This window comes from Lipophrys pholis, assembly GCF_963383615.2.
Source record: "Lipophrys pholis genome assembly, chromosome: 18".
Classification (NCBI taxonomy): Eukaryota; Metazoa; Chordata; class Actinopteri; order Blenniiformes; family Blenniidae; genus Lipophrys; species Lipophrys pholis.
In genome coordinates, this window is record NC_137646.1 from 13,291,353 (window position 1) to 13,316,337 (window position 24,985).

General features: G+C 43.6%; 1 protein-coding gene across 1 annotated transcript in view; it reads left to right on the top strand.

The window, feature by feature from the left end:
• znf219 (zinc finger protein 219) overlaps positions 1 to 7,590 on the top strand; it is an 8,785-nt gene extending 1,195 nt beyond the window's left edge. Inside the window, exons 2-4 of the mRNA XM_080485915.1 lie at positions 1 to 1,361; positions 1,548 to 1,694; positions 5,084 to 7,590. The exon at positions 1 to 1,361 is cut by the window's left edge and continues 1,022 nt beyond it. Of these exons, the coding sequence (XP_080342041.1) occupies positions 1 to 1,361; positions 1,548 to 1,694; positions 5,084 to 6,231 (2,656 nt within the window). The 3' untranslated portion in view covers positions 6,232 to 7,590. The remainder of the gene's footprint in view (positions 1,362 to 1,547; positions 1,695 to 5,083) is intronic.
• Positions 7,591 to 24,985: the final 17,395 nt, after the last annotated feature.

Here is a 24,985-nt window from a genome sequence, read left to right on the forward strand (position 1 = left end):
CCGCATCCTCCACAACCCGTACAAATGCACCCTTTGTCCGTTCTCTGCGAGCCAAGAGGAGAGCCTGGCGTCCCACTTGCAGGAGTGCCACCCGTCCCCCGAGGTACCTGCTGTGCCGCCGGCCTTCAATTCCAGGCCCATCATTGCCACCCCCGACACCCCGGTGCCCACGCCGACCCACACACCCGCCCCTGCTCCCAGTAACCCGCAGGTGACCTCAGGTACTCCAGCGGCTGCGGCCTCCTCACTGCCAGCATTTCGCTGTGACACTTGTGGCCAGCGTTTCACGCAGTCTTGGTTCCTGAAGGGACACATGAGAAAGCACAAGGACTCCTTGGACCATAAGTGCCAGGTGTGCGGTCGTGGCTTCAAGGAGCCTTGGTTCCTCAAAAACCACATGAAAGTTCATCTCAATAAGCTGGGCCTCAAGGCCGGACTGGTGAGCACAGGGGGAATGGGAGGCGCTGAGCATCAACCTAAAGGTTCTGCCAATCAGTCTCTCAATGCCCTCTACTCCAGCCTCCTGCTGGCTCAGCGAGGAGGCGGTGGCGGGAGAGGCGGGCAACAACGGTCTGACAGAGAAACCGGAGGCAGAATTGGAATGGGCTTGAGCAAGTCAGCTATCCTGAGCTACCTGGGTCTGCCCAACGATGGCAGCGGAGCCAGTTGCATGGAGAGACTTCAAGCCGTTGCTCAGGTTGCAGAGATGGGCAATGGTGGGACCAGTGGTATTGGCAGTTCAGGGGGAGGGGAGCCTGGAAGAGGCGGGGGAATAACTCGAGGAGGGGCCACAGGTGAAGGGACAGCAGCGGTTCCAGAAGGAAGCGAGCAGGCGACTTGGTGGCAGCTGGTGGCTCGCAGTCTCGCCGTCGCTCAGCAGCAGCAACAGCAGCAGCAGCAACAGCAGCAGCAGCAGCAGCAGCAGCAGAGGTCTCATCAGCGAGGCCAGCAGCAAGGCCAAAGTCGAAGCGCCATCGTCACAGAGGCCGACCAAGTCAGAGCTTATCTGGGAGGCCTGGATCCGAGAGACGAGACAGGAGGAACGGGGGGACCGTGGGAATGTCCGGACTGTGGAAAGCTTTTCCGCAGCCTGCAGCAGGTGGTGGTTCACGCTCGCGTTCACACTCAGAGGCCCCCGAAAGGAGGCGGCGGCGGCGGCGCCGAAGACGAGGGAAGTGGTAGCCGTAAAGGAGCGGCGTTTGGAAGAGGAGGCAGCGGCGAGGCGAGGCAGGAAGCGCAGCTGCACGGTGGAGGATCCCAGCAAATGGGAGAAATGAGGCAGGAGTCGAAGCTGAACAGCAGCGGATCACATGCAGCAGGACCGGCCACGGGGTTTCACTCTGCCGTCTCAAGCTACAAAGGTATCGCAACGGGGTTTTTTTTTTTTTTGAATCTATGGGGGTGTGTTTGTTTACTGCAAGTAATGGTCTCATTATCACAAGACTGTGTTTTTTTCCCCCATACTTTCTTTTAATCGTAAATAGACGTTCTCTTGAGGCGCTTCGCACCAGATGTCATCTTTATATTATTTTTTTCTACACCTGCAGGAGAAAATGGCTTGACAGCAGTCTCCTCCATACCTTCCGTTCCCACCAGGGAGCGAGTGCGTGGTAGAGGGATAAAAGACTGCCCCTACTGTGGTAAAGCCTTCCGCTCTTCACACCATCTCAAAGTGCACCTGAGAGTTCACACAGGTGAGACACTGCTGTGAGTTTAACAAGCCACATTTACTTTTCTAACCTTTATAAATCCCTGGAAAGGTTTCACTGAGCATCCTCGGTTCTTCCAGAGCGCCGGTGCTCTTTTTTACACGTTCACCCCCAGAGAGCTGGCCAGTGCTAATCATAGCCCTCTACTGAAGGCACCTGAGCAGCTCCACTGGAGCAATTCTTGCTTAAGTGCCTTGCTTCAGCGCATATTAACAGTTGTTTTCCGAGGAAAAAAAAAATTCAGCCACTCCAGGGATTAAAAAATGGGGAAAGGCTTATTCCTGCCACCGTAGCCTATAACATTATCCCCATCTGAAGGTAGCAAAAAACATTTTTTTGCTGCTAATTGAATAGTTGTCCTCTATTGTATCGCTCTAACTTGTGCAAAAAGATTAGAATTTCATCGCACCAGACAGGCCGCATTAACCTTCATTTAAGGCTAATCTCAGGCTGATGTTACAGTGGGACAGCTTTCATGTTGCTGTCGGGGGGACTGAGTTAGTGTAAGGGCCCGTTCACATTGACGACTTGTCACGTCAAAACGCAACACGATGTCCGTTTACACCGAAGTGACAGAAAATGTTATTACTGTGACTTCAAAGTATAAAACTACCCAGGCTCATGAGGATATGGACTCTGGAGGCAGCTTTTGTTGTTGTCCATCTACTCGCGCATGGACTCTGCATTTTTTTCTAAAAGTCACACCTTGGGAGGTGTTTCAAAAAGTTGCGCTTGCAGTGCCCTCCAGCACCGTCGTCGTGTAAACAGACGCAAACATCGTCTTCCGTTTTCACATGAAAACGTTGGGAAAGCGACGTGAACTCAACTGAAAATTCAGTAACTGGATCTGTAGTTTTACATCATAATAATTACAGTAGTTACTGCTGAAAGTACTGACTTGATAGTAACATGCTGTTTCAGGTTCCCGTTACGCAACAATGTTTTCATGTAAAGACAGAAAACTTTTGTCGCAATTTGGGGTCGGAGCCACTGAAAAATCAACTTTTTGAAAATGCGGCCTGTCCGTGGAAATGGGGGGGGGGGGGGGGGGTAAACGCAACATTCCTAAAACGTTGCTGTTGCGCTTGCTTAGTAAATAGTTCTCCTGCACATGCTGGAGTAGATGGACGATAACAACATTTACCTCCAGAGTGTCATGACTTTAGTTTTTATAGTTGAGAGTTGTTTTCAAAATGTTGCAGTGTAAACGCAAATCTTTCCTGAATCAAAAACACAAAATCGAAAAACGTGGCCTTAGACCGCTGTCGTCCCAACACCACTTCTCAGTACTGTATTCCTGCGTAAACAACGAATAAAAGTAAATTCAGAACATGTTCGCGGCTTTCTGCACGATATTTTTGCATTTTTTCACATCTTCCGTCTTTGACTCAAGCAAGACTTTTTAATCATTTCTCTTAATTTCACCTCTAATCCTGACTAAATTATTCCGACGGTGCCGAGGCCAGACTCTAACAGGTTTCAAAGACAAGAAAGCCGAACGAAAAGATTATTTTTTTTTCCTTTTTCTCCCCAATCCTCATAACTGAATATGTGGTGACAATCGAGTAGGACTTGAATGAAAATTGGGATCTCTCACAGCACTCACTCACGCTCTTAATTAATGATCCATATTCATAAGACTTTATCAGCATGAGTCATTGTCATTTTTTTTTTATTTTTTATTATTTGCCTTCGCTTGATGTATTTGATCAAATTTAAAAAAAAAGAAAAAAGAAAAACCTCCTTTCATTTTGGAGACGCCACCAATCATCAGCAACTGGTAACTGGGTCTTATCCAAGTCTTCCCAGCAAGACAATAGCCAAAATGTACTTAATGAAGTCTTTGTAGTGTTGCCATCATCATTACTCATCTATAGCTGGCACGGCTTATCACGCCGCTTTCATATTCTTCATGATCACGTACAGCTTTCATTCTCATAAGCCACGGACTCTGTTGCGTCAAGCAGTCGCCACATGGTCCGTGATATTTTACCGCGCTCTCGTAGGAATATTAGCGCCCGGTGAGACTTTCATGCCGTCGTTACTTTTTTTTGGGGTCTCAGACGGGTCCGTCCATGCCTCTGCATGCACTCGCTCATCCTGTGTGATCAGACCATGTGTGCTTTTCATATGCAGCACAGTCCCTGTTGAAATGCAACATCATCCTCCTCATCCGGCTCAGCTGCGTGTTTTTTTAATCAGCAATGAAATAGCGCCATCTTCCTCTGGAACGACGTAACTGCACCTCCCACCTAACACCATGAATGTGATTTTACAAAGTATCTGTGGCTTGTAGAATGAAAGCTGTAGTGTTTCTGCTCATTTAGCTTTTTTATTTATTTCCTTATTTATTTATTTTTAGGTCAAAGGTCATTATCCTTTTGGAGAAATTGATTTGCTTCATGAAAAAAAAAATACTGTAGTAATTAAAGTGTGTGTCGTGTTCAAAGAAATATTCCGCAGGTTTTTTTGGGGGTTTTTTTTTTTTTTTTTTTTTTTTGTTTTTTTTTTTTTTTGGGGAATGGTGAACTGAAAACGCTCATCACTACACACATAACACACACATTAGTGGATACAAGGAGTCCTCCCAGATATTTTCTATATCAGGGGTGTCAAACTCATTTTAGCACAGTTGGATCACAAGTGGGCCAGACCAGCAAATAATAGCATTACAATCTATAAATAAATAGAACTCTTAATCGCCGTCTGTGTTTTAGAGCAAAATCTATTAATATATCGTTAAAAAGTTCATGTTTAATGAACTGTACTTTCACAAAACTTGACAAACCTGAAATCTGAATAAAAGAACTGCAACTTCTTCTGTGTTATTCCTCAGTTGGGCGTGTGCCTTACAGCTTACCGATCACAGTGGATTTTTATTATACGATTTCTACATCTGTGTCGTAATCCTGAAGTGACTCACTAGTAATACAAACTGAAGTGGCCGTTATGTTTGGCACCCCTGATCTAGAGCCATTAAAACTTTGTCAGTGAGGTATCCATCTTGAAGGAAGGAACATGTGGAGCAATTTCCAAGCTTCCGATCAGTATTTATTTTGTATTTCGATGTAAAAGTGAGGTTTACATCTGGCTATTGTACATTTGTTTAGCTTTTACTATCACTCAGTTGCTTGCTCATGCATGTTTCTGAATCAGTTGTATCAGGTCAACTGGACACGGTCATTTGTTCCGGGAGACGTTTGAGCCCTTGTTAGTTCATGCTGTTTCCTTGTTGGTGTGGCTGAACTGATGAAGACTCACTCATAAGGGGCGGAACCTCTTCCAAGGCACATGGCCATGTCCAGGTTGAGTTGTTGCCTGTTTAGACAGTTGCAATGATTCAGTCTGTTTTACTTTATGCCATTTTTCTCCAGGTGAGAGACCCTACAAATGCCCCCACTGTGACTATGCCGGTACTCAGTCTGGCTCTCTGAAATACCACCTCCAGCGGCACCACAGGGAGCAGCGTAACGCCTTATCTGCCGCCTCCAACTCCTCCTCGTCTGGTCTGGCATCCACTGTCAACAGCCTGAGCTCTGGGTCGTCTGGACTCAAGCAGCGCCGGTCGCAGTTCAACCACTGCCCGGTCAACCGGACTCCCAGCGACTCCCCCAGCTCCCGGCCCGGCCAGCAGTCCTGGCTCCTGGGGATCCCGGACCAGAGGGACCACCGGAAGGCCCTGGCAGCGCTAAGGGATGTGGACCTGGAGAGCCAGTACAGGTATCTGTCCGGGGTGATGGGCGCCCTCTACCAGGGCGGAATGGAACGAGGCTGGGTTCGGGAATCTCCTCCACCAAAGGCCCCCAAAGTGTCCCGGCGTAAACCCCTTACCACAAGCCGGATGGTCCAACCAACCAGTGACAACGAAAGACCTGCGCCGTCGAGCCAGGAGGGCGGGTTCGAACCTCTGGATTTATCCCGCCGCACTTCACCTGGCCTCGGAGGACTGGAGGAGGACGGAGGGGAAGGAGGGGGGGACAGTTCGACAGGGGTCAAACTGAGCCAGTGTCTCTTCTGTCCGTTCCGAACCTCGTCAGCAGAGCTGATGGCCATGCACCTGCAGGTCAACCACACCAGTAAGTCCAGGCGCAAAAGGGGCTCCTCCACCATCTTGGATGAGCATTTAGCCTCCAAGTCCACCAAGCTACCGGAGGATCACTCCGACCTCAACTCTCTGCCAGCGTGGAGGCACCTGGGCGAGTCCGGGCCCCAGACCCCCCTCGGAGACTGGCCCCCCCCTCAGGCCCGGGCCCTGAACGGTCTCTCCGAGCACAAAGCCGACCAACTGGACGAACCTCTGGACCACGCAGACTCCACCGCCTCATTTTCAAGGAATGTAAGAGACGGCGGGGCGTTCAAGGGGAAGGCGGAGGAGGAGAAAGAAGAGCAGGAGGACGACTTTGAGGACAACAGCAGTCTGGAGGACTCACAAGACCAAAACCTGAGGATGTCCCTTGCTCTCTCACCAGCCCTAAGCTCCAACACCTTGATGGAGGAGGAGGAGCGAGTCTTAACAGATTAAAGTGTTTTCTCACTGCCGGAGAGTTGGGTTCAGTGTCATCAGCCTCCTTTGAAACAGATTCGAAGAATCAAGCGAAAAGTGTCCCGGAAAGAAAAAAAAAGTTTTGAAAACCAAAGGAGGGTAAAACCACTCCATCCCGAGAGAAAAACAGCCTGGACGCTTCTTCTGAGGATTTGTTAGGCCACTTTTTTTTTTTCTTTTCTTTTTTCTATTTTTCTTTTAAAAAAAAAATTTTTTCCATTCCCTAGACGGATGATTTTTAAAACCTGGCATCATTCCACCGTCACGTGATCGCTCCACCTAAACGATGGACTTGAGTCGAGACCGGCTGCGATGGAATGCTTTCCTCCGCGCATCCCCCCGCACCGCTCCGAGGGGAGAGGTCGGCCTCCGACACGTCCAAGCAGCAAACCTCAGCTAAGCTCTTCGCTGGTAATTTTAAGGCGTAAGGTAACTGTTCCCGGCCGTGTGCTTTTCCTAAGCGATGTATCACTGCCTTCTGTGTCAGAAAAGTGTTTCACAGATACTGGAAACATTTGTAATCATCTCTGTTTTTTTTTTTTTTTTTGTTGTTTTTCAGTTAGTGCCTGTTCATGTGTGTCGTCAAGAGGTCACTGATTTTATCTGAATATACAGTTTAAGACGATTTAAGTACAATATATTTGTTTGGAAGTGGTTCTAGGGTGTTGTGAATAGTTAAGTTGTGAAAGAAATCTGCTACATCATGGCGTAATGTCTGACACTAGACTGTAGCTGCTTGAAAAAGACAAAAAAAAAGAAAAAAGAAGAACAAACAACCCCGGCAGAAACAACAAACGTTAAAAAAATAAAAAGGGGTTGGTCGTATGGTTTGATGAGAGGCTGAGCAATCAAAAAGGGGGATCACGGTTCAAATTCAGTGTTTACAATGGTTGCGAATGCGGGTGGAGGTCGCAGAGGCGACTCAAGGTCACAGTCAACGCGAGCAAGACGCGCCTTGCTCGGAGGCCGCGGGAGGCGACGGCCGAGCTCCTGAACACAATCAGCCGACACATTGTTTTAAAGAGACTGAGACTCAGCAACTGTGTCGGAAAGTGGATAAATATTCCTTTTTTTTTTTTTTTTCCATCATTCAGTGAGACACAAGGTAGAGAGGAAAAAAGAAAGTATCGCCGCCAGACGGGACTGAAATCTGAGGAACAAGCAGTACTCCTGGGTTTTGGTGTCTCTTAGATGACTAGATTCTCTCTCTTCTGCTTTTCTTTTTTTTTTTTTTTTTTTTTTTAATAAGAAAAGAAAAGACAATGGTAGGGGGTAATTATTAAAACACTAACAAATGCATAGACATCCCAGTAGAATATGTGTAGCTTTTGTAAAGATGAGGAGAAAAAAAAAAAAGAAAGAAAAAAGAAGCATACTTTGGTTTATTTTCATTTGAAGATGCTTACAGAAAAAGGTTATCAATATAGGTAATATTGATTATAATGTTTGTGAGCTAAGACTAGTTGGAATGTCTATACAGAGCACTGTGCAAGGTTTGAGTTCCCAAAGTAGTTGTATTTTATTTCGACTTTTTATCGATAGACCAAACGTTTCTTCAATGGCAGTTGTCACTTTTCGTTGTCATTTTTAAATGTGTCCGCGTGTGGCTTTAACTAGATCCCCCCCCCCCCCCCCCCCCCCCCCCCATCGACTTCAGAAAGTCGCTCGACTACAGATATGATCAGTACATCAAACGTCCAACCGCTGAACCGGTTGTTAAAGAAAGTTCACGTCTCCTGCAAATCGAAGCACCGACAGTCAGGAAGTGTGTTGTTTTGGGCGGATTCTTTTTTCCTTGTATTGTAAACATTACTCATTCTGATGGAAAGCTTGTTTATTTTCCCCTTTGTGAATATCCGCACGACTCACGCAAGTCTTGTTTCTTTCAGACTTTGCTAGTTGAGAAAATCTGTTTGGCATTACGGACCCACACATGCAGCCCTGCTGCTCATCCCACAAATGCGTGTTCCTTGCAAATGCGGCGCACAGCTCCAGTGGAGTATTAAAGGTCCCATAGTTTGATTTCAAATGAAGTTTCTCATGGTGTTCTAACTCGTGAGGAAAGTCTGTCATTTCCCTCACTGCCTTCAGGTGGATCAAAGAGTTTCTCTTCATGACATCATATGGGGAAATGGTAGCTACCGAATAGCAGCCTGTTCTCGGCAGAGTCACCAGAGGGACTTTTAGACGGAAGGAAATTCAGAACCATGGCTTGATTTGAGGAAAATACACTTGGAATACAATGATGTTGGACCGCTATAAACTGTGTGGAATTGTTAAATAATTATATAATGTGGGACCTTTAAATAACTTCCTCCTCGTGCTGCGGGATGGCCGCCATTGTGCAAACCGAGCTGATTCTACAAGCCTTCCCTGAGGTCAAAGTTAAGCATGTAGGTTGACTGAGGACAAAAGACAAAAGCTGCCTGCAGAGTTGAATGTAAGACAACAGCAGTGTGAAAGACCACCTGTCAATCAAAACATTGTCGAATTGGCAATATGTGTCATGAGCTCCAACTCCAATCAAAAGAGTCGACAGCAGAATTAGCAGAGAGGATTTAGGAGCCCCTCCCACAAAAGCATATTTTTAATTAACGTGTCTTTCCATCAGGAATGAGAGTTAGAATGACAAAAAGAAAAATCTCCCAAACATCAATTTCCTTAGTTTTTGTGGATTGTTTATAAATGAGCAACAATCTCTCTTTATTTTTGTTTCTTTGTGGTTTCAAGGTGTATTTATGATTTTTTTTAAAAAACTAAAAAAAGATGAATGTGAGGCATTAATTACCCCCCCCCCCCCCCCCCTTACACTGGTTGATATGTGACTACGTTTGATGGGGTATCCTCTAGAGTGCAGCCACACTTTAACGTGCATTAATGTGTTCTGATATTTTAATTTTTTTTTATTTTTTATTAGAGCACCTTATGAGTTTTGTAGTGGAAAAAAAGAAAAAGTCCCTTAGTGGTGTGTCTCCTTAACAACTACTGTCAATGCCACCGTGCCTTCTGTTTCACGCACTTCCTGGTGTATTTTGTAAAACTCACCAAAAGCACTTAGCCTATATCTACACTCTCTCTCTCTTTCTCTCTCGTTCTTGTCCTTCTCTGACCTTCATCGCTCCCTCCTTTTCTCCTCCTCCCTCCTCCCACCATCCCATCGGTCCATTTTCCTAATCTTTTTCTCATGTCTTCACCTCCTGACCCCTCGTTCCCTCTCCTTTGGGGGGGGGCGGGAGGGCGTGCTGTCCTCCCTCTTCAGGCCTGTTGGGCCTTAAACAAGGCCGCTCGGCCTCCTAATTACACTCTAGCCTGGCTAGACGCTCGAAAGATGAAACTACCTAACCTATAGCGAAGCTTCTAAAGTACAGTAGACGTAGGGTTAGACTACTTCTGGTCGATACTACTAACCCTCGGTAAAACCAAAGCCCAAGTCGGAGACTAACAATTGTTGTATTTAATCGCGTAAGGTGCCAAAACATGTCCGATGTGACACTAAAGCGTACAGAAACCTGTGAAAATGACATGATTCACCTGCTCTCTCTCTCTCTCTCTCTCTCTCTCTGTGGTTTCACCCCCCCTCACCTCCAACACTCTCTCTCTTTCTCCCACGCTTGCTCTTTGTCCATGAAACCACTTCCCTCTCTCCTCCCCTCATCCGTGAACTGTCTTATCTCCAAGCACCACATGAAGGTGACGTGTACTATCTGGTATTGAGGCCTTTATTAGATTTTTATTTCAGTTTGTGTGGTGTTTGTTCAATGCCGTTGAGATGGAAAAATGCTCTTATAATGATAAGTATTATTGTTTTTGACATTATGGTTAAAAAAAAAAAAAGAAAGAAAGAAAAAAAACATGTATAAAAAAAACAAAAAAAAACGAAGAACTGTGTTGTTGAATGTTGTACAGATAGCACTAGAGATGTTGTGTTTTTTTAAAGAGAGCGCAAACCCGAGCCATGGCGCCCTCGGCTTCCTCCCACCCGGCAGAGGGGAATAAAACAGCCTGCCGACCACCTTACTGTAAAGACCCTCCGATTCAGCACAATTTTAAATGTAAAAACAATCCCCCGTTTTCCAAATTCATTGCACAGAAAGTACAATCTGAAACAGCTTTTGTCAGAACTCCATGACACTGCGAACAAATTCAGTGATCACACTGTCAAGAAAGTAATGAGCAGTTTTATCCGGTTTCTTTTTGTCCTAAATTCTTTTAAAAAAAAAAATGGAAAAAGAAAATATCTTTAGCACACTTTAAGCTGCTTTACAAGAACTTTACCATTTCCCTGCTTGCTCGGTTTGACAGACACATGAATGCTTTAACTTAGTTTATTTCAGTTTTAAATTCCCTGCGCGTGACATTTAACTCAACATAATTGAAAAGTGGTACAACGTCCTTAATAATAATGACAGAGAGTAAATCGCCCACATCACTGTAACTTAGTTTACTTGCTTTTTTTTTCGTCTTCTTGTGCGAACAGGATTTAAACCCCTAAACTCAAAGTAATGAAATAATATCAGCGGCTTTATATGTAATACATTGAAAGAAATAGGTTTACAAAGTGAAAATGAGGCACAGATTAAGCTTATGCATAAAATGCAATGAATACTTGTACAATCCCATGAAATAATACCAATCATATGTTTTAAACAAAGAAAAACGAACCAAAAATAATAATAATAACAAATTGCAATAAACAATATCAAATAAAATATTTCAAATTGAATAAAATTGTTGCATTCAAAGTTGCCTGTGTACCTCATATAAGTGACAAAATCAGCCAATTAATATAAAATGCTCTAGCTATAATGCAATTATCATTGTTGTGTGTAAGGTCGTCAAATGTTCGAAAAAGCAACTTATTAAGCATTAACTGATGTTTTGTCTGACTCTGGTTCAAGTGGGAAAACGTTTTCAATCCCTTTGTGTTGCACTTGTTCAAGGAATTTCTTCAGCACCTTATCCTCTGATTGTGAATCAGATCGATGATCTTTAACTTGTTGAGTATTGAAAAAGCTCCTCCGAGCCGCGGTATTTATGTGGAAATTTAAGAAAAAAAAAAAAAAAAGAAAAGAAAAACAACTCCTTGCAAGCTGAGGGTGCCATGCTGGGTTTGGGCTCTTGTGTAGTTGACTGCCATTGCAGTGAGGGAAAACTGACCTAACATAGTAGTGACTAATATAACTTTGTGGACAGATACAAAAAAAAAAGAAAAAAAAAAGAAAAAAAGAAAGAAAAATAAAACACATTAGAAATAAACACAAACAAAAATAACCCCGTCTCGTTTCGTTATTGCACATCACCTGCTCTCTCTCTAAGTATGAACAAGCTGTACATGTGGGTGAAGACTGTAAGAGGAGCTGCAAGTGCTTTCAACAGCCCGAGGGAATCTGCAACTCCACGAGACGAGCTCCCTCTTGTGGCCATGGGCAGGACTGCAGGAAGAAGATCTACATCAGTGGCCTCAAACTCATTTTAGTTCAGGGGCCACAATATCATCCTGGACCGGGCTGCACTGGTGAAAGACTGGCATTGTAACCTTTGAATTCACTTTGTTGTGGTGCAGAGTAGAAGTTTGCAAAAAGTCAAAGTTTTGGCAAAAATGTTTTGCAATTAGTACCGCAAATGACTACAATCAACATAAAGCCAATTTAATGACACTTTCTGGGGTAAAATACAATGAAATTTCCCAGTGAGAACATGCGAACTTCAATCAGCCTGAGTTTAAATCCCAACAATCCCAAAACATCTCAATGCAGGGAAATCAATTTTGCAAGTGATAGAATTTCCAGTGCAAATACAAATACTTAAGAGTGTATTGTGCAAGTGAGGCCGATGAGACAGTTCATGTAATGCCTTGAATGGAAAACACAGTGAGACTGAAGCACAAATGAGTTGTGAAGTTGTTGAATATGGTGGGAAAAATACAAGAAAGACAAACACGATGTCTGTTAATCCAGGATGCATACTTCCCCAACAGCTCATCGGACAACCATACACACAAATACTCACAAGTTAAATTCACTCATTATGAATCAAAGAATTTCCCCCAGAGATCAGCTAAAAGGAAGTGTTGGTAATGCCTTCATAGTGAAAATATATTGTCAAGGCACATCAACACATCTGCAGAGGTTGGTTGCAATGCAACATGCAGAGCAACAGAGTGAGAAGCATTCTTCTGCCGGATGAAACAGAATGAAACGTCTCTGTTTGAAACAATAAGCTGCTATGTCTTACACTTGTTTTCTTCAGATTTTTTTTAAAGAATACAACCTGTGGCTTGCTCTGTCTCTGAGTCGCAAAAAGAGTGGGCGAGGAAATATTTTTTAAAAACAAATGAAGATAGGATGATTAACATAGTTCATTTGTTTCTACCTTCTTCATCTGAGGTTCAAATTCCCCGAATGTTCAATGCTACATGTTTTTCAGAATTAAAGCCAGTTCCTTCATCTCATCCGTCAAATAATTTCGTAGCCATCAGATTCCCGTGGTTTGATTATAAGGTGCGGTTTTCCTTTCTGAATCTCCAGCCACCAGCTTTCACATCTCTAATATTATCTTTTGTTTTTTTGGGTTTTTTTTATGCTGCATGAGGAAAAGATTACGATCTGCACACAAGTGCAAAAAACAACAAGAACAAAACATATTTTCTTCCTAAATGTATTTTGGAAGCATTTGCAACTAGTTTAAAGACTTATTCTTGTCACCAATAGGTGATTTTTGAATAAACGTGCTTCCTTTTCTACATGTGGCTTCCAGACAAACGACTAGTAAAATATGTGCGATTGTAAAGTGAAGGTTAGGAGTGCTTATGAGAAAATAGAGTCATAATAACCTTTAAATGTGAACTTTTGTTTGTCTTTGTTGTGGCGCAGAGTATACGCAATGAGGATGTTTACATTTTTACAAATCTTAGGAAAAATTTTTTGGGCATGAAGCCAATTTTAATGAGGCAATGACGTTGGTTTCTGTGGGTGATCACCCTGTTTTTTGTTATTAAACCGACTGATTGGCTGTCGCTTGTTGTGAGCGAGCACAACTGGGAAATGTCCCATCCCCCCTACTGGTGTGTTTCCGAGTTCCCAGCCTGCGTGAACGCATCATCTATCCTGTCGAAGATCTTGAAGAAGGTGAAGTTACATCCTTTAGTATCACGACATGTGTGCACCTACATAAGCAACAGCAGTTCCTCACGAACCACATCCTATTTTTTTGGAAGTGCTTGCTAAAAACAAACACCAACAAATATTGGTCAAATAACTGGTTAGTTTTCATGTGGTTTTCCTGAAGGGAATCATATATGAATAAATAAACCATAAACATAGAGTCATAGAGTCAGGTGAGCTGTCTTTTCGGATGATTGGTGTCTCAGGCTTGATCACATGTATGATTGTGTGTCGCCCCCCCCCCCCCCCCCATGCTTGATAAATGTCCAGATTGAACATTACGTTTCCTCCCGGTGCATGCCGGGATTGGCTGCAGCCCCCCATGGCCCTAACCCAGATAAAATGGGTATTAGAGATGGATTGAAGGATGAATCTAAATCTGAAAGGGTTTTACATCAAAACCGTCACCCAGATAGAACTTGAATTAAAGCAATGGCGCCATCTCGTGGAGAACACTGAGTCAGGTTGGCACAATATTCCAAATGCTGGGAACTGATCCAGTTTAAATATTTACTCCCTACTCCATTCAACACAAAGCCTGTCTGATAATCATAGTAATGATAATATAGAAAAGCATAATCATTCAGATGCAATGATGACGTTTGCAGGTGATCTATATACAATAAAAGAAGGGAAACACAGCAGTTGCTATGGTAACCAGAGAAAAACAATAACTGTTTGTAAGTTTGGCCTATTTCTTTGTAATCAAAGCATCTTTCAGTTGAGAAGACTCCCTTATTTCGAATTTTAAACTGTGCCACATTGGTAAGGAGCATGCATTTGTGGGATGAGCCGCAGTGCTGAATCTGTGGGTGGCGTCCATGAGGACAAAGAAAGCCAAGTCCTCTCTGCCGTGTTTTTGAAAGTGATTGAACAAATTATCAATCAACTGTCCCATCTTATTTAATACTAGTCTGCACGCTTATTTTCTCTCTTCTTCATTTTTAGTGGATTTTATAATACAACAGTATTTAAAATTTTTATAAAGTAGTAGTAGTAGTTTTATATGTAGTAGAACATTTATGTACTATATAATTCCTTTTTGGATGGTTTTTCTTCTTAAAATATGGTTATTTACTTTGCAGTCATTATCTTAGTCTTTCTTCAAAGTTAAAAAGGATTAATTCTTAACCTTTCTTCTCTTCTGCTTGACTTCAGGTGTCATTACTGATGACTGCTAATGCAGCTGCATACATGTTTCCTTCATGCTGGCACTGAGAATGAAGACATTATTGTCCTTAATAACTGAAATGTTAAAGAAAATGAAGTCACTCGGTTCAGGGTTACCATCCCTCATTGAACTGATAACGGTCATATGAAGCTTCCCACTGGTCTGAGGTTTATTGCAACAAAGAAATTAGGGTTGTGGTGGGGGGGGGGGGGGGGGGTGCTGGATCCAACCCCAGCTAACCGTGCGAGTACCGGATACATCCTGGACAGCCCGGCTGGTATTTGAACCCACGACCTTCTCACTGTGAGGCGAGAGCGCTGACCACTTTCCACTGTACTGCCCTTACTACAAGTTGCCGTTACACGAACGAGTAATCTCTAAAACGCATGTTGTATTAATTGTACTGTATTGATGTGAACTGTACTTTTCATTTTGTGCATATTAGAAAGAAAAAGAAAAAAAAAAGAAAAAAAGAAAACAACTTTGTCCTAACAAAGATTAGAAAACTTTTAATAATTCACTATACTATTAGAATTTAAAATATCAGCTTAATAAAGGTATAATCCAAACGATATATTCTAAAAAAATGTTTAAAACATTTTAATAAATTAATATGATCAGTAATAGAAAAAAATACAATTTTTCTTATGAAGCATTGAGCTCCAAAATATTATTATTATTATTATTATAATTATTATAATTATTATTATTATTATTATTATTATTATTATTATTATTATTATTATTATTATTATTATTATTATTATTATGTTGATATTTGTCTGTTGTTAAGCCTGAGGGGACTGTCAAGCTTCAGAGCTTGGGATAATATTTAAAAAAAGAGGGGGGGAATAAATAAATTAATAAATATAAAACATCAATTAACGCTATTCCGTGAAAGATAGCGCACAATGCTCCAGGGTTACCCTTCTTATTATCTACCTATTAGCCTACATCCCTGTACTAGGGCAATAGTCTGCTCCCTGGTGACTGACTGGGAGTGAGTGGGCGAGGGAGAGAGAGAGAGAGAGAGAGAGAGAGAGAGAGAGAGAGAGAGCTCCTGTTGCCCATATACTGCACCGTTACGCACTCCAGCTTCCTTCCATCGTCTCCACCAGAGAGAGCAGAGCATCACTTCACTCCGCCGCTTCTCGGAGGCATCCACAGGCTTTATCTCTGTTTTTACATCCTCCTCCTCCTCCTTCTCGCTCTCTCTCTCTCTCTCTCCTTCTCTCTCGCCCTCTCTCTCATCTCCGTGTTGTTGCTCGAGCACTGCAGCACTCCTCCACGCTCCTCCGGCCTCGCGTCTGTCTGAACGCGCCAACAAGAGACTCAAGTCCACTTCTGCAGCAGAACTCCCTCCGCGCACCGCTTTCCAACATGAGTGAGGTGAGTGCGTGTGTGTGTGTGTGTGTGTGTGTGTGTGTGTGTGTGTGTGTGTGTGTGTGTGTGTGCGCGCGCGCGCGTGTGTATACCGCTGTCTCTGTCTCTGTGTGCCTTTTAAACGCATTGCTGCTCAGTTTGCAACATTAAAAGCCGCCCAAAAGTGCAGTTTTGGAGTTGTTCCGTCAGTGCGCGCGCTGCGGTCATCCAACCCCCCCCCCCCCCCCCCCCCCCCCCATCATGCGTCCACATCTGCACCTGTAAGGACTCATCCGGTCATGTCACTCCAGCAAGCACGCGCGCACGTTTTAAGATCTATTTATCCACCTCCATCCACCCTCCCTCCACGTTATCACCGTCTTATTAAAAGAAATAAAGAAAAGACGCATCAGGACGCAGGGGGGAGAATCCGCACATCTTTTATTTTTTGGCTTCAGTCTCGAGTCTGTCAGCAGCACTGCAATGAGAGAGAGAGAGAGAGAGAGAGAGAGACAGCAGTAACAGCAACACTCACACCAGCTCGCATGGCCACCGGGCACTACATGGACATCTGGTGGAAGCATGAGGGTTTTCCCAAAGCAGGACCCCCGAGGCTGAGTGGGGGAAGCTCTGCAGCATCCAAATTATGACATCTCCAATCACAATCTCGCTCCTTTTTTTTTTTTTATTTCCTTTTTTTTTAAATTTTTTATTGTTGTTGCATAGTGCAGGGAATGTGCAGTGTGAATACAGCAATGGTTGCAGCACTGGTTCTCTCCTGCAGTTTGCATAGAAAAATGCTCATGATAAATGTTGATGAATGATTTAATAGGTGTTGCTGTAGCTGCTGCTGGTGTTTCTCATCTCTTCTTACTCTATTGATGCATTTAAAAAAACGTGGGAGAGAAGAATATGGTGCACACAAAACTCTTATTTAAAAGCACAATGCATGAAATATGGACGGCTGTATGTAATAGTGCCTTGCCAATCTTTTACCGAAACACAAGTTGATTAAAATTTGAGAAACGTTAGAAAATGTTGAACAGATTGAATTTCTTGATGATTTTCAATATTTAATGTGTAACTGGCCCATAAGGGTGTTTGTTCACACCCAAGTTGAAGTCGAGAAATATCATTTAGTCTAGTGTGTGAGTGAGCGTCGTACAAAGGGTTAATAATCCTGCAGTGTATAAAGTACTATTTCTTCCAGGGCTGCATGCATCCTTCCTAAACCGCTGCATGTGCACAGTTTCTAACGACTTAAAGAAGAAATGGCTCTGAGCTGGAGGCTTCAGATGTACTTCTCCGCAACATGATGTTGATTATTTTCACACTGGGCAGTAATGAGGTGCTTTACATACATCCCAGAGCCGGGGATATGTAAATTACTATTTCAGCGTGAGTGTCTCTGGGATTAATACTTTGAGTTTTAACCTGCTTTGACTTGGAAGAAGAAAAAAAGGAGGGATTACGTAAAAGTAGTTCACGTTTCTCCCCCGTCCAACGTGTATAGATTTTGTCAGATGTTCGTCCAGAGTGGAATCGTTGTGACTTTTCCCTCCATAGGCGCTTGAACGGAAACCATAATCAGGCAGATCTGGAATAGCCGTGTTACGTAACCCATACAGCTGGATATACAGTAGGATATAGTGTGTCATGCCGGGAGGTGCACAGAGTGATCGATCGATTTTAATGAAAACAAACTAAAAACAACACAATTTCTAACAATTTTCCCATGAAAACTGGCATTTCTGTGAAGCGGGACGAAGCCTCTTCAGAAGGTCCACACTTGGCCTGTAATGTATGAATTTTTTATGCCATCTGCAATGCTGTGTAGAAGCCTTCTCTCTCTGTAACATGGTGGTCTTTGTACCCGGCCTGTAATCCCCCCGTGACCACCCCTACCTCCCAACGCCATTTGGACAGATACAAGTTGAACCGGTGACCCGGCGCATTAGACTGCCGCCCCGGCCACAATCCCAGTGGATGAGGCTCTAAATGGAGTATAAAAAAAACATTAACTTTTTTTTCCTTCAGTTTTTCATCTCAGCGTTAAAACCGTCGGCCTTTTGACATCTGATCTTAAAAAGCTTTAAAAAAAAAAAAAAAAAACCTTTAAAAATGTGCATCCGGAGGCGATTACAACACAACGCCGCAAACATGTGTCGCTTCAAAGTGCTCCACAATGAACGATAACGTTAACAGCTTACGGGAGCGTCTCCCGGCTGATTATCTCAACATGCACTTCCTCTTGTTCTTAATTTGCGGGGAGAAGACGAGGGCGTGTGTCATAACTGGGCCTATCGGCGAGCTACGCGCGGCTCCATTGAAGTGATGGCGATGAGCTATCGCGCTGCACCTTCCCACTGCTTTGACAGACTGTCTCCTCCAGCTGAAATCTTGTCACCCACTGCCTCATTTCCTCCTCTTTCTTTTCAACAAGCTTCTATTCATCCCTTCCCTCGCTCGCGCTTTGCCCCCCCCCCCCATTTCAAAAGCCTTGACTGTATTCTCCTTAGCAACAGCAAGAGGACTCAGGCAGGGTATTAACGCTTACACATCCGGGAGCCAACATCTGCACAGCGCGAGGCGATGAACGAGTCAAAAAACTGGAGGGAGAGGAGGCCAAGATGGAGGGAATATGTTGTAGGAATATTAATGAAAAGGATTGAAACGAGTTCAGGGATGTTACGTAATCCGTGTTTGGCACTGGGTCCACTTTTGACAGCTGTTTGGTTGGATTTACCTCTTTTAAAAAAAAAAAACCCAAAAACAAACAAAATCCCCTCTTATTGCATTAGAAAACTAAATTATGAGGTCTTTTTTTTTTTAGGGATGCACAATATTGGATTTGTGCCGATATCCGACATACAGATGTTTAAAAAACTAAATATTGCCTAAAAACCATTTCCAGCTTCCCATTCATTGTCTATGTGGAAGTCGGATTCCACCAACGGTATGCAAACCCGATGCGTAGCAAAAACGTCCTAAAATGTTCCAAAACTCGCTGTAGTGGAGCCAAAGCGAGGAGCTTATTTCTTGCCTGAAATGTTTTCAAAAATACTTTTCGCTGAGCTGTTTTAAGAATCAAAGAGAATGCTTTTCACCGGGCCGCCATGTTGGTTTGGTTTGAACTCCAGGAGCAGACGACACGTTTATCCGATCTGGTGCAGCGCGTAACTCCGAGCCGTGCTACGCGCTACATGCTACATGCTAAAGAGTTTGAGGCCTTACACACTCGCGAGGCTACATGCTAAAGCATTATTAAAGTATCACTGATAACGCTCATTAACAGCAGGCTGGGTTAGGGCGGTGCGTGGATAGATGCTACACACGACCATCATGCCGACGTTTAATTTTTCAGTGTTTACTGGCGGATACCGACGTTGCACTGTTATCATCGTGCACCGCTAATCTATTTTAAAGAAAAAAGACAACCCTTCAGAATCAGGCTGATATTCCCAAAGCGCCTTTGCGTACAGTGGAGCGTGCACACATTCCGCAAGACGAAAGAAAGGTAGCTTTCTCATTATGCTGGTAATTATCACTTAGCAGGCTTCCACCCCGCATAAAAAGCCAGCCGACTCCGAGCAAGCTGGCAGGGGATAATTATCAGGGTCTGATGTGGCTCCGAGGCCAATCTCCAGCTAGTGTAGCAACTCCAAGAAATCGCCAGTTCTTGTTTCTCTTTGTCAATCTGTCTCTCTCCATCTGTCAGTTCCTACCCCCCCATGCATGTTTTTCCTTCCCACCCCCCACCTCCTCTGCAACCGAGATTCTACAGCATCTGGCATGTCTGGAAATCACTGGCTTTCCCCCCTCACTCCTTCATGGAGGTATAATCCTTTTATTTCTGCCTATAAATACATTTCTGCTGAGCTTTTAGAGCTTTCTGCTGCCTCTTTTTCCTCAACCCCCCCAATCTGACAGCAAGTGCAGCACTAAGCTTTGAGTGTGTGTGTGTGTGTGTGTGTGTGTGTGTGTGTGTGTGTGTGTGTGTGTGTGTGTGTGTGTGTGTGTGTAGCTTCGGGAATGTACTGTGTGTGTGTTTTCAAAGGAGACACCAGTGAGAGTTGAGTGGAGACAAGCACAGGGACTGAGGAGGGATGTGTCTTTTTCTTCCTCTTCTATTCATGGAAACTGACAACGGCTTTTTAGCCGTCATTTTTCCCGCCCCGACGTCGCCACGCCGGTCCCTTCCTTTTGGTCTCTCGTCCAATCGTCTTCCTCCGTTTCCCAGCTGGCTCCGACTGGAAGTGTTTGTCTGATATCAAAGACTGAAGTGCGGATGTGTGAATGTTTGATGACAGCGGCGTGCCATGTACTGTATATTAATTGAAAATTACTATAAATAAGTCGACCCTACCACCTGGGTCCTTTCTTCCCAGAAGGTATTTCAGCAAGGTTTTTGTTCCGTCATATTTTCTTGTAACTCACATGGTTTATAGTATTTAATGCTTCCAGACACATTTACATTCAAAGGAAACAGTATGTGGTACATGTCAAGCTTCCCATGGTTTACTGTATGCCACTGTTTAAAATACCTTGTTATTGTTGAACATACATCATGGTACTGTGCAAAATATTACCGTCGTATCAAAGACATTGAGGGATACGGTCTTCATATAACCACAATACCATGACACAGCTCATAGTATTATTAAATGTACCATGCTACACACTGTGGTACGATACAAATAATCAATGACCACAAAAAAAAAACCATACTCCACTGTACTGACAAAATTACAAGGGCACAGACAAATACAGCTTGATACAGTGGGTTTTACTGGCGAAAATACTATGGTACCATTTAATCTTCCATTGTGTACCTACAGATGATGGTTTTACCAAAACGCTATTAACTGTTGTGAACATGAATTTACCAATGTGTACGGTAGAGTACTCTTCAAAAGACCAATTCATCATTGTATTGACCAAATTATCCCAGTACTAGTCAATATACATTGGTATTTAGTATTCTACTGACCAGAATTCCAGGATCCTGTCCAATATATCATTGTCAATATAGTACTAACCAATCTAATATGGTCCTCTCTGTTACACCATGTATGGAATACAATCTGGCAATGTTTAAAGTATCATGGTCTTCTCCGCCTTCTGATTCAAGGATCGCTGTAGTGAATCATGTGATCCACATGTTTGATTTGTCTCATGCTGTAAACTCTTCCTTGTGCAGTTTGGGGTGAAAGGTCTTGATTATGGAGCCACAATGGAAATGAAACCAGTGAATCTATTATCATAATCTTGATCCTCTATTTCCAGTCCAATGCTGTCGAGACCGCTGATTAATATATCAAGGTACTATTAGAAATACCATGCTATATTGGTACTGTTCAAAATACCACAGTACTGGTGTATATATGTTGGGACTGAATGGTTTACATAACAGAATGCTGTGGCCAAAGCCAAAATAACACAGGATGAAACATAGTTCGTGTAAATGGCAATATTTGCAGTATTTTTTGTAATCTATAAAGTATAATATGATCACAATGAGATATAGTGGCAGTACTACAAAATGAACATTTTGCAGTTTCCTCATGGGCTGACCCAACACTGGCCTCGAATCTCCACCCATTCATGAATTTGTGAGTGTTATGAGGAAGGTGGAGCCAATGCCAGCTTACAATCAGTGATATACACACACACACGCACGCACAGGAAATTAACGTCTCCATGACGTTTCAAGTGAAAACGCATCGTTTTGGCATTTTTGTTATAGAAAAGTTCGGTGTTTATACAGCTACATTTTGAAAATGATGTCCGTTGACACGGAAAACCGTGAAAACGATGTAGTTTTCATGTAGGACCACTAGTGGGAGCTGTTTGTTTTGCAATAAAATTACACACACGCACAGAGAACAATACACTATAAACATTAACAATGGTGAGTGCAAGAACATTCGCATGGGCGGACGACGAGATGGTACTGGGAGTCACGGCACTCTGGAAGCCGCCATTGTTGCTATGGTCCAAAAGTTACATTTTCAGTGGCTCCAAGAGCCGTTTTCTTGTTATCTGACACCCAAAACACAGCAGAAGTTTTCCGTTTTCACTTGTCACGTTGTCGCGTTGACGGGGCTTTAAAGTCACGGACAAACGTCACAATCAGAGGAGATTGTTGGAGGAAGCCACTGGTGACAAAACCCCCGGCAAACTCAAAGGCTCGGAGCCCAGAATCGAACTGCAGTTTTCTCACTCTCAGCGTGTCGCGTCAGCCATGAGTATCTTTGAAAAAATGTGACGATACGGTCCATTTCAACAGGGGAATGGCACATAATTATCATGCACAAGTAGGTGACGCCAAACTTAATTGTTTCGCCTGCAGTGTGTGAAAGTGCAGCCGCTGAGTGCAGCGCGGTGACTTCCTATTGATAGCTTTGGGGCACCGACCAGTCCCAAAAAAAACCCAAATGACTAGAGGGAGAAAAAAAAAAAAAAAGCTGCAAGTTCTCACATTTCAAAAGCTGCAGGCAGAAAATGTTTGACACGTTCAAAGGTGGTGGTCAGGGCTGGTAAGGCCATCATTTAAGTTTCGAGTGACTGTCGTGGAGCTCAGTGTCGACATGGTTCCAGTAACTGAGGTTGTTGACATTTGTGGTTTTTGGGACCAATCTATTGACAAGTACTGTGCGTGTGTTGCACAACCAATTACAAATTTTTAATTGGTCTCGAACTTTAGTTTATCTTAGTCATTAAATCGCAGATCAAGGCCGTGTTGAAACGTTCAGGCTGGTTTGAGATTTTCCAGTGCCAAAGCACGTAAAGCACGGAAATCCACACCAAAGTGGTTTACACACTTTTCAGGCTTTTTCAAATAGTTTTTCTTTCTTGTCATTCATTCGTTCATCAGCTCATCCTGTTTGATCAAACTTGGAGTTGTGAAAAGCTCAAGTGGATCCTTCAAACCTTACAAGCAGCACTGCTGCTCAATGTATTGCAGGATATATCCGTTGACTAACCTCAACACATTAACATTAACATTACATACTTGAGTGCTAAAATGCACGTGTTTGGGTCGTGGGAATAGAGTGTATAAACAAGAAATGGGATGTTTCAAATGAGGACACATTTGACTGGATAATGTTGAAGCCATCATAACATTTAAGAATTGCGCTGGTGGAAATCTACATCAAATTTTGAACATTAGTTACATAGATGCATCCGTTCAAGAATGATAGAAACCTAAAACTTTTACTTGCTTTGTAAATGTATCGACATAAAAACATAGAAAAGACATGTCTTTACATGTGGTGGTTTTTATTGGTGTTCAAGCCTGGAAAGTCTCTTCCAATTCTGCCAGGAAGGTCACATAAAAGCCTATTATGAAAGAATTTCATGTTTTTCTGATTTCTCTCCTCGCGCTTTGTTATTTTCACCCACCATGTAAAAAAATAAAACTCTCTCCCCTCCAGCAGCAACCTTTATCCTTAACCTCAATGAGGAATCCCACCTATTTCTGAATTATTCCCTCCCCACGCAGACCCACACCCACTGACTTACGTAAAGCCATTAACTGGTGGTAGGCTATTTTTAGTGGGCAGGTACGGTGCGCTTCAGTGTGAGATTGTGATGGCTCGAGAACAGACACTTGAAGGGAGAACAGATGGAGGACCAGGCTCCGTTTGTAAAAATAACAGTGGTCACAAAGTTAGAGGGAACATGTGGACCGATAAAAGTGAGAGGCCTCTTTAAAGGTGCTTTTGGCCGTCCTTCTGTGATAGTGATGTTGGTTGGATGCAAAATGAGAACTTAAAAAAGAAGTGTGACTTCAGGGGCCACATACAACTGCATTTCATCGAGAGTGGGCTTGACCACTAAAATAGTGACATCATAATCTTTATTTCACCATCAGTCAAACAGTTTCGACAAAAAATGACCACAATCTCAATATAAAGCCAATTTTAATGAAGTTCTCCTATCGCTGTTGCATTATGGGTGATTTTACAAACTTGTCCTGAAACGGTGGCGTTGATGCTAATGCTAGTACGCTAGCTTTCATGGCAGCATCACTGATAACTCATCTCGGGTCTCAGTGTTGCGCTGTGTCCAAAACTGTTAAAAACTCTGTTTTTTTACATTGTTCTTGGTGGTTTGGCCAGATTGGAGCCTGATGCAGGCCGGTTTTGGCCCACGGGCCTCGTGTTTGACACCCCTGACTTAAAGGGTCAGAGAGGTGGGTAATACATGTATTGCATAGGTTTAACCAGGTTAAGCTCTTAATCTGGACCTTGTCGAGCTATGCAGCGGGAAAGGACATTTAATAACACAATGCATTCATGATAAGAATAATCTGGTAAAGCTTGCATCCATTAAACCCCAGGTTGTGTTTGTTCAGGCCGGATCTTATTCCCATCACGGTCAGAACGGCCCCATTAGACCCTGCGGCCCATCAGCGTCCAGTACAGTCTGTAATTACGCTCTAAAAGCAGCGCTGTAACTCGGGCAGACCTCCTCCAACCCCTTCGCCGAGATGGCTCGCTTAATGTACAGTAGGAGCTAAAGAGCTTTGAGCAGATGTTCCACCCGGTACGCTATCGCCACACACCCAGCACCAACGCACATCTGGCCGCCCGGCCAAACGCCTGCCGCCGGCCCGAGCGTCCTCCTGGGGGTGATGAAGAGCGGAGGAGGCACACAGCGAGGGGGAACGCAGCGCGGACGAGATGGAAACTACTAGTGGGTGGGTGTAGAATTGAAGGGTAGAGTGCAGAAGAGGACAGGAAAAAGAAAGAGTCCGCCCAGGCTACAAACGTAAGCACTTGTGGAGACCGTACGGCGGATAGAAACAGCCCACCAAATGGCATCTGTTACGTAAGAGGGAGGGAAAGTAAGAGGCAGGGACACAAAGGGTGGATAGTTAGACAAAAGAAAGCTCCAGCTAACAGCGGCTTCCCTTTTTTTTTTCTTCTTGGCACAAACTGAAAGAATTATTAAACGAAAACTCCACAATAACATAAACAACGTTGCCTCCCACGAATGATGCATCCTCCCTCCGGACGGAGTGGTAATG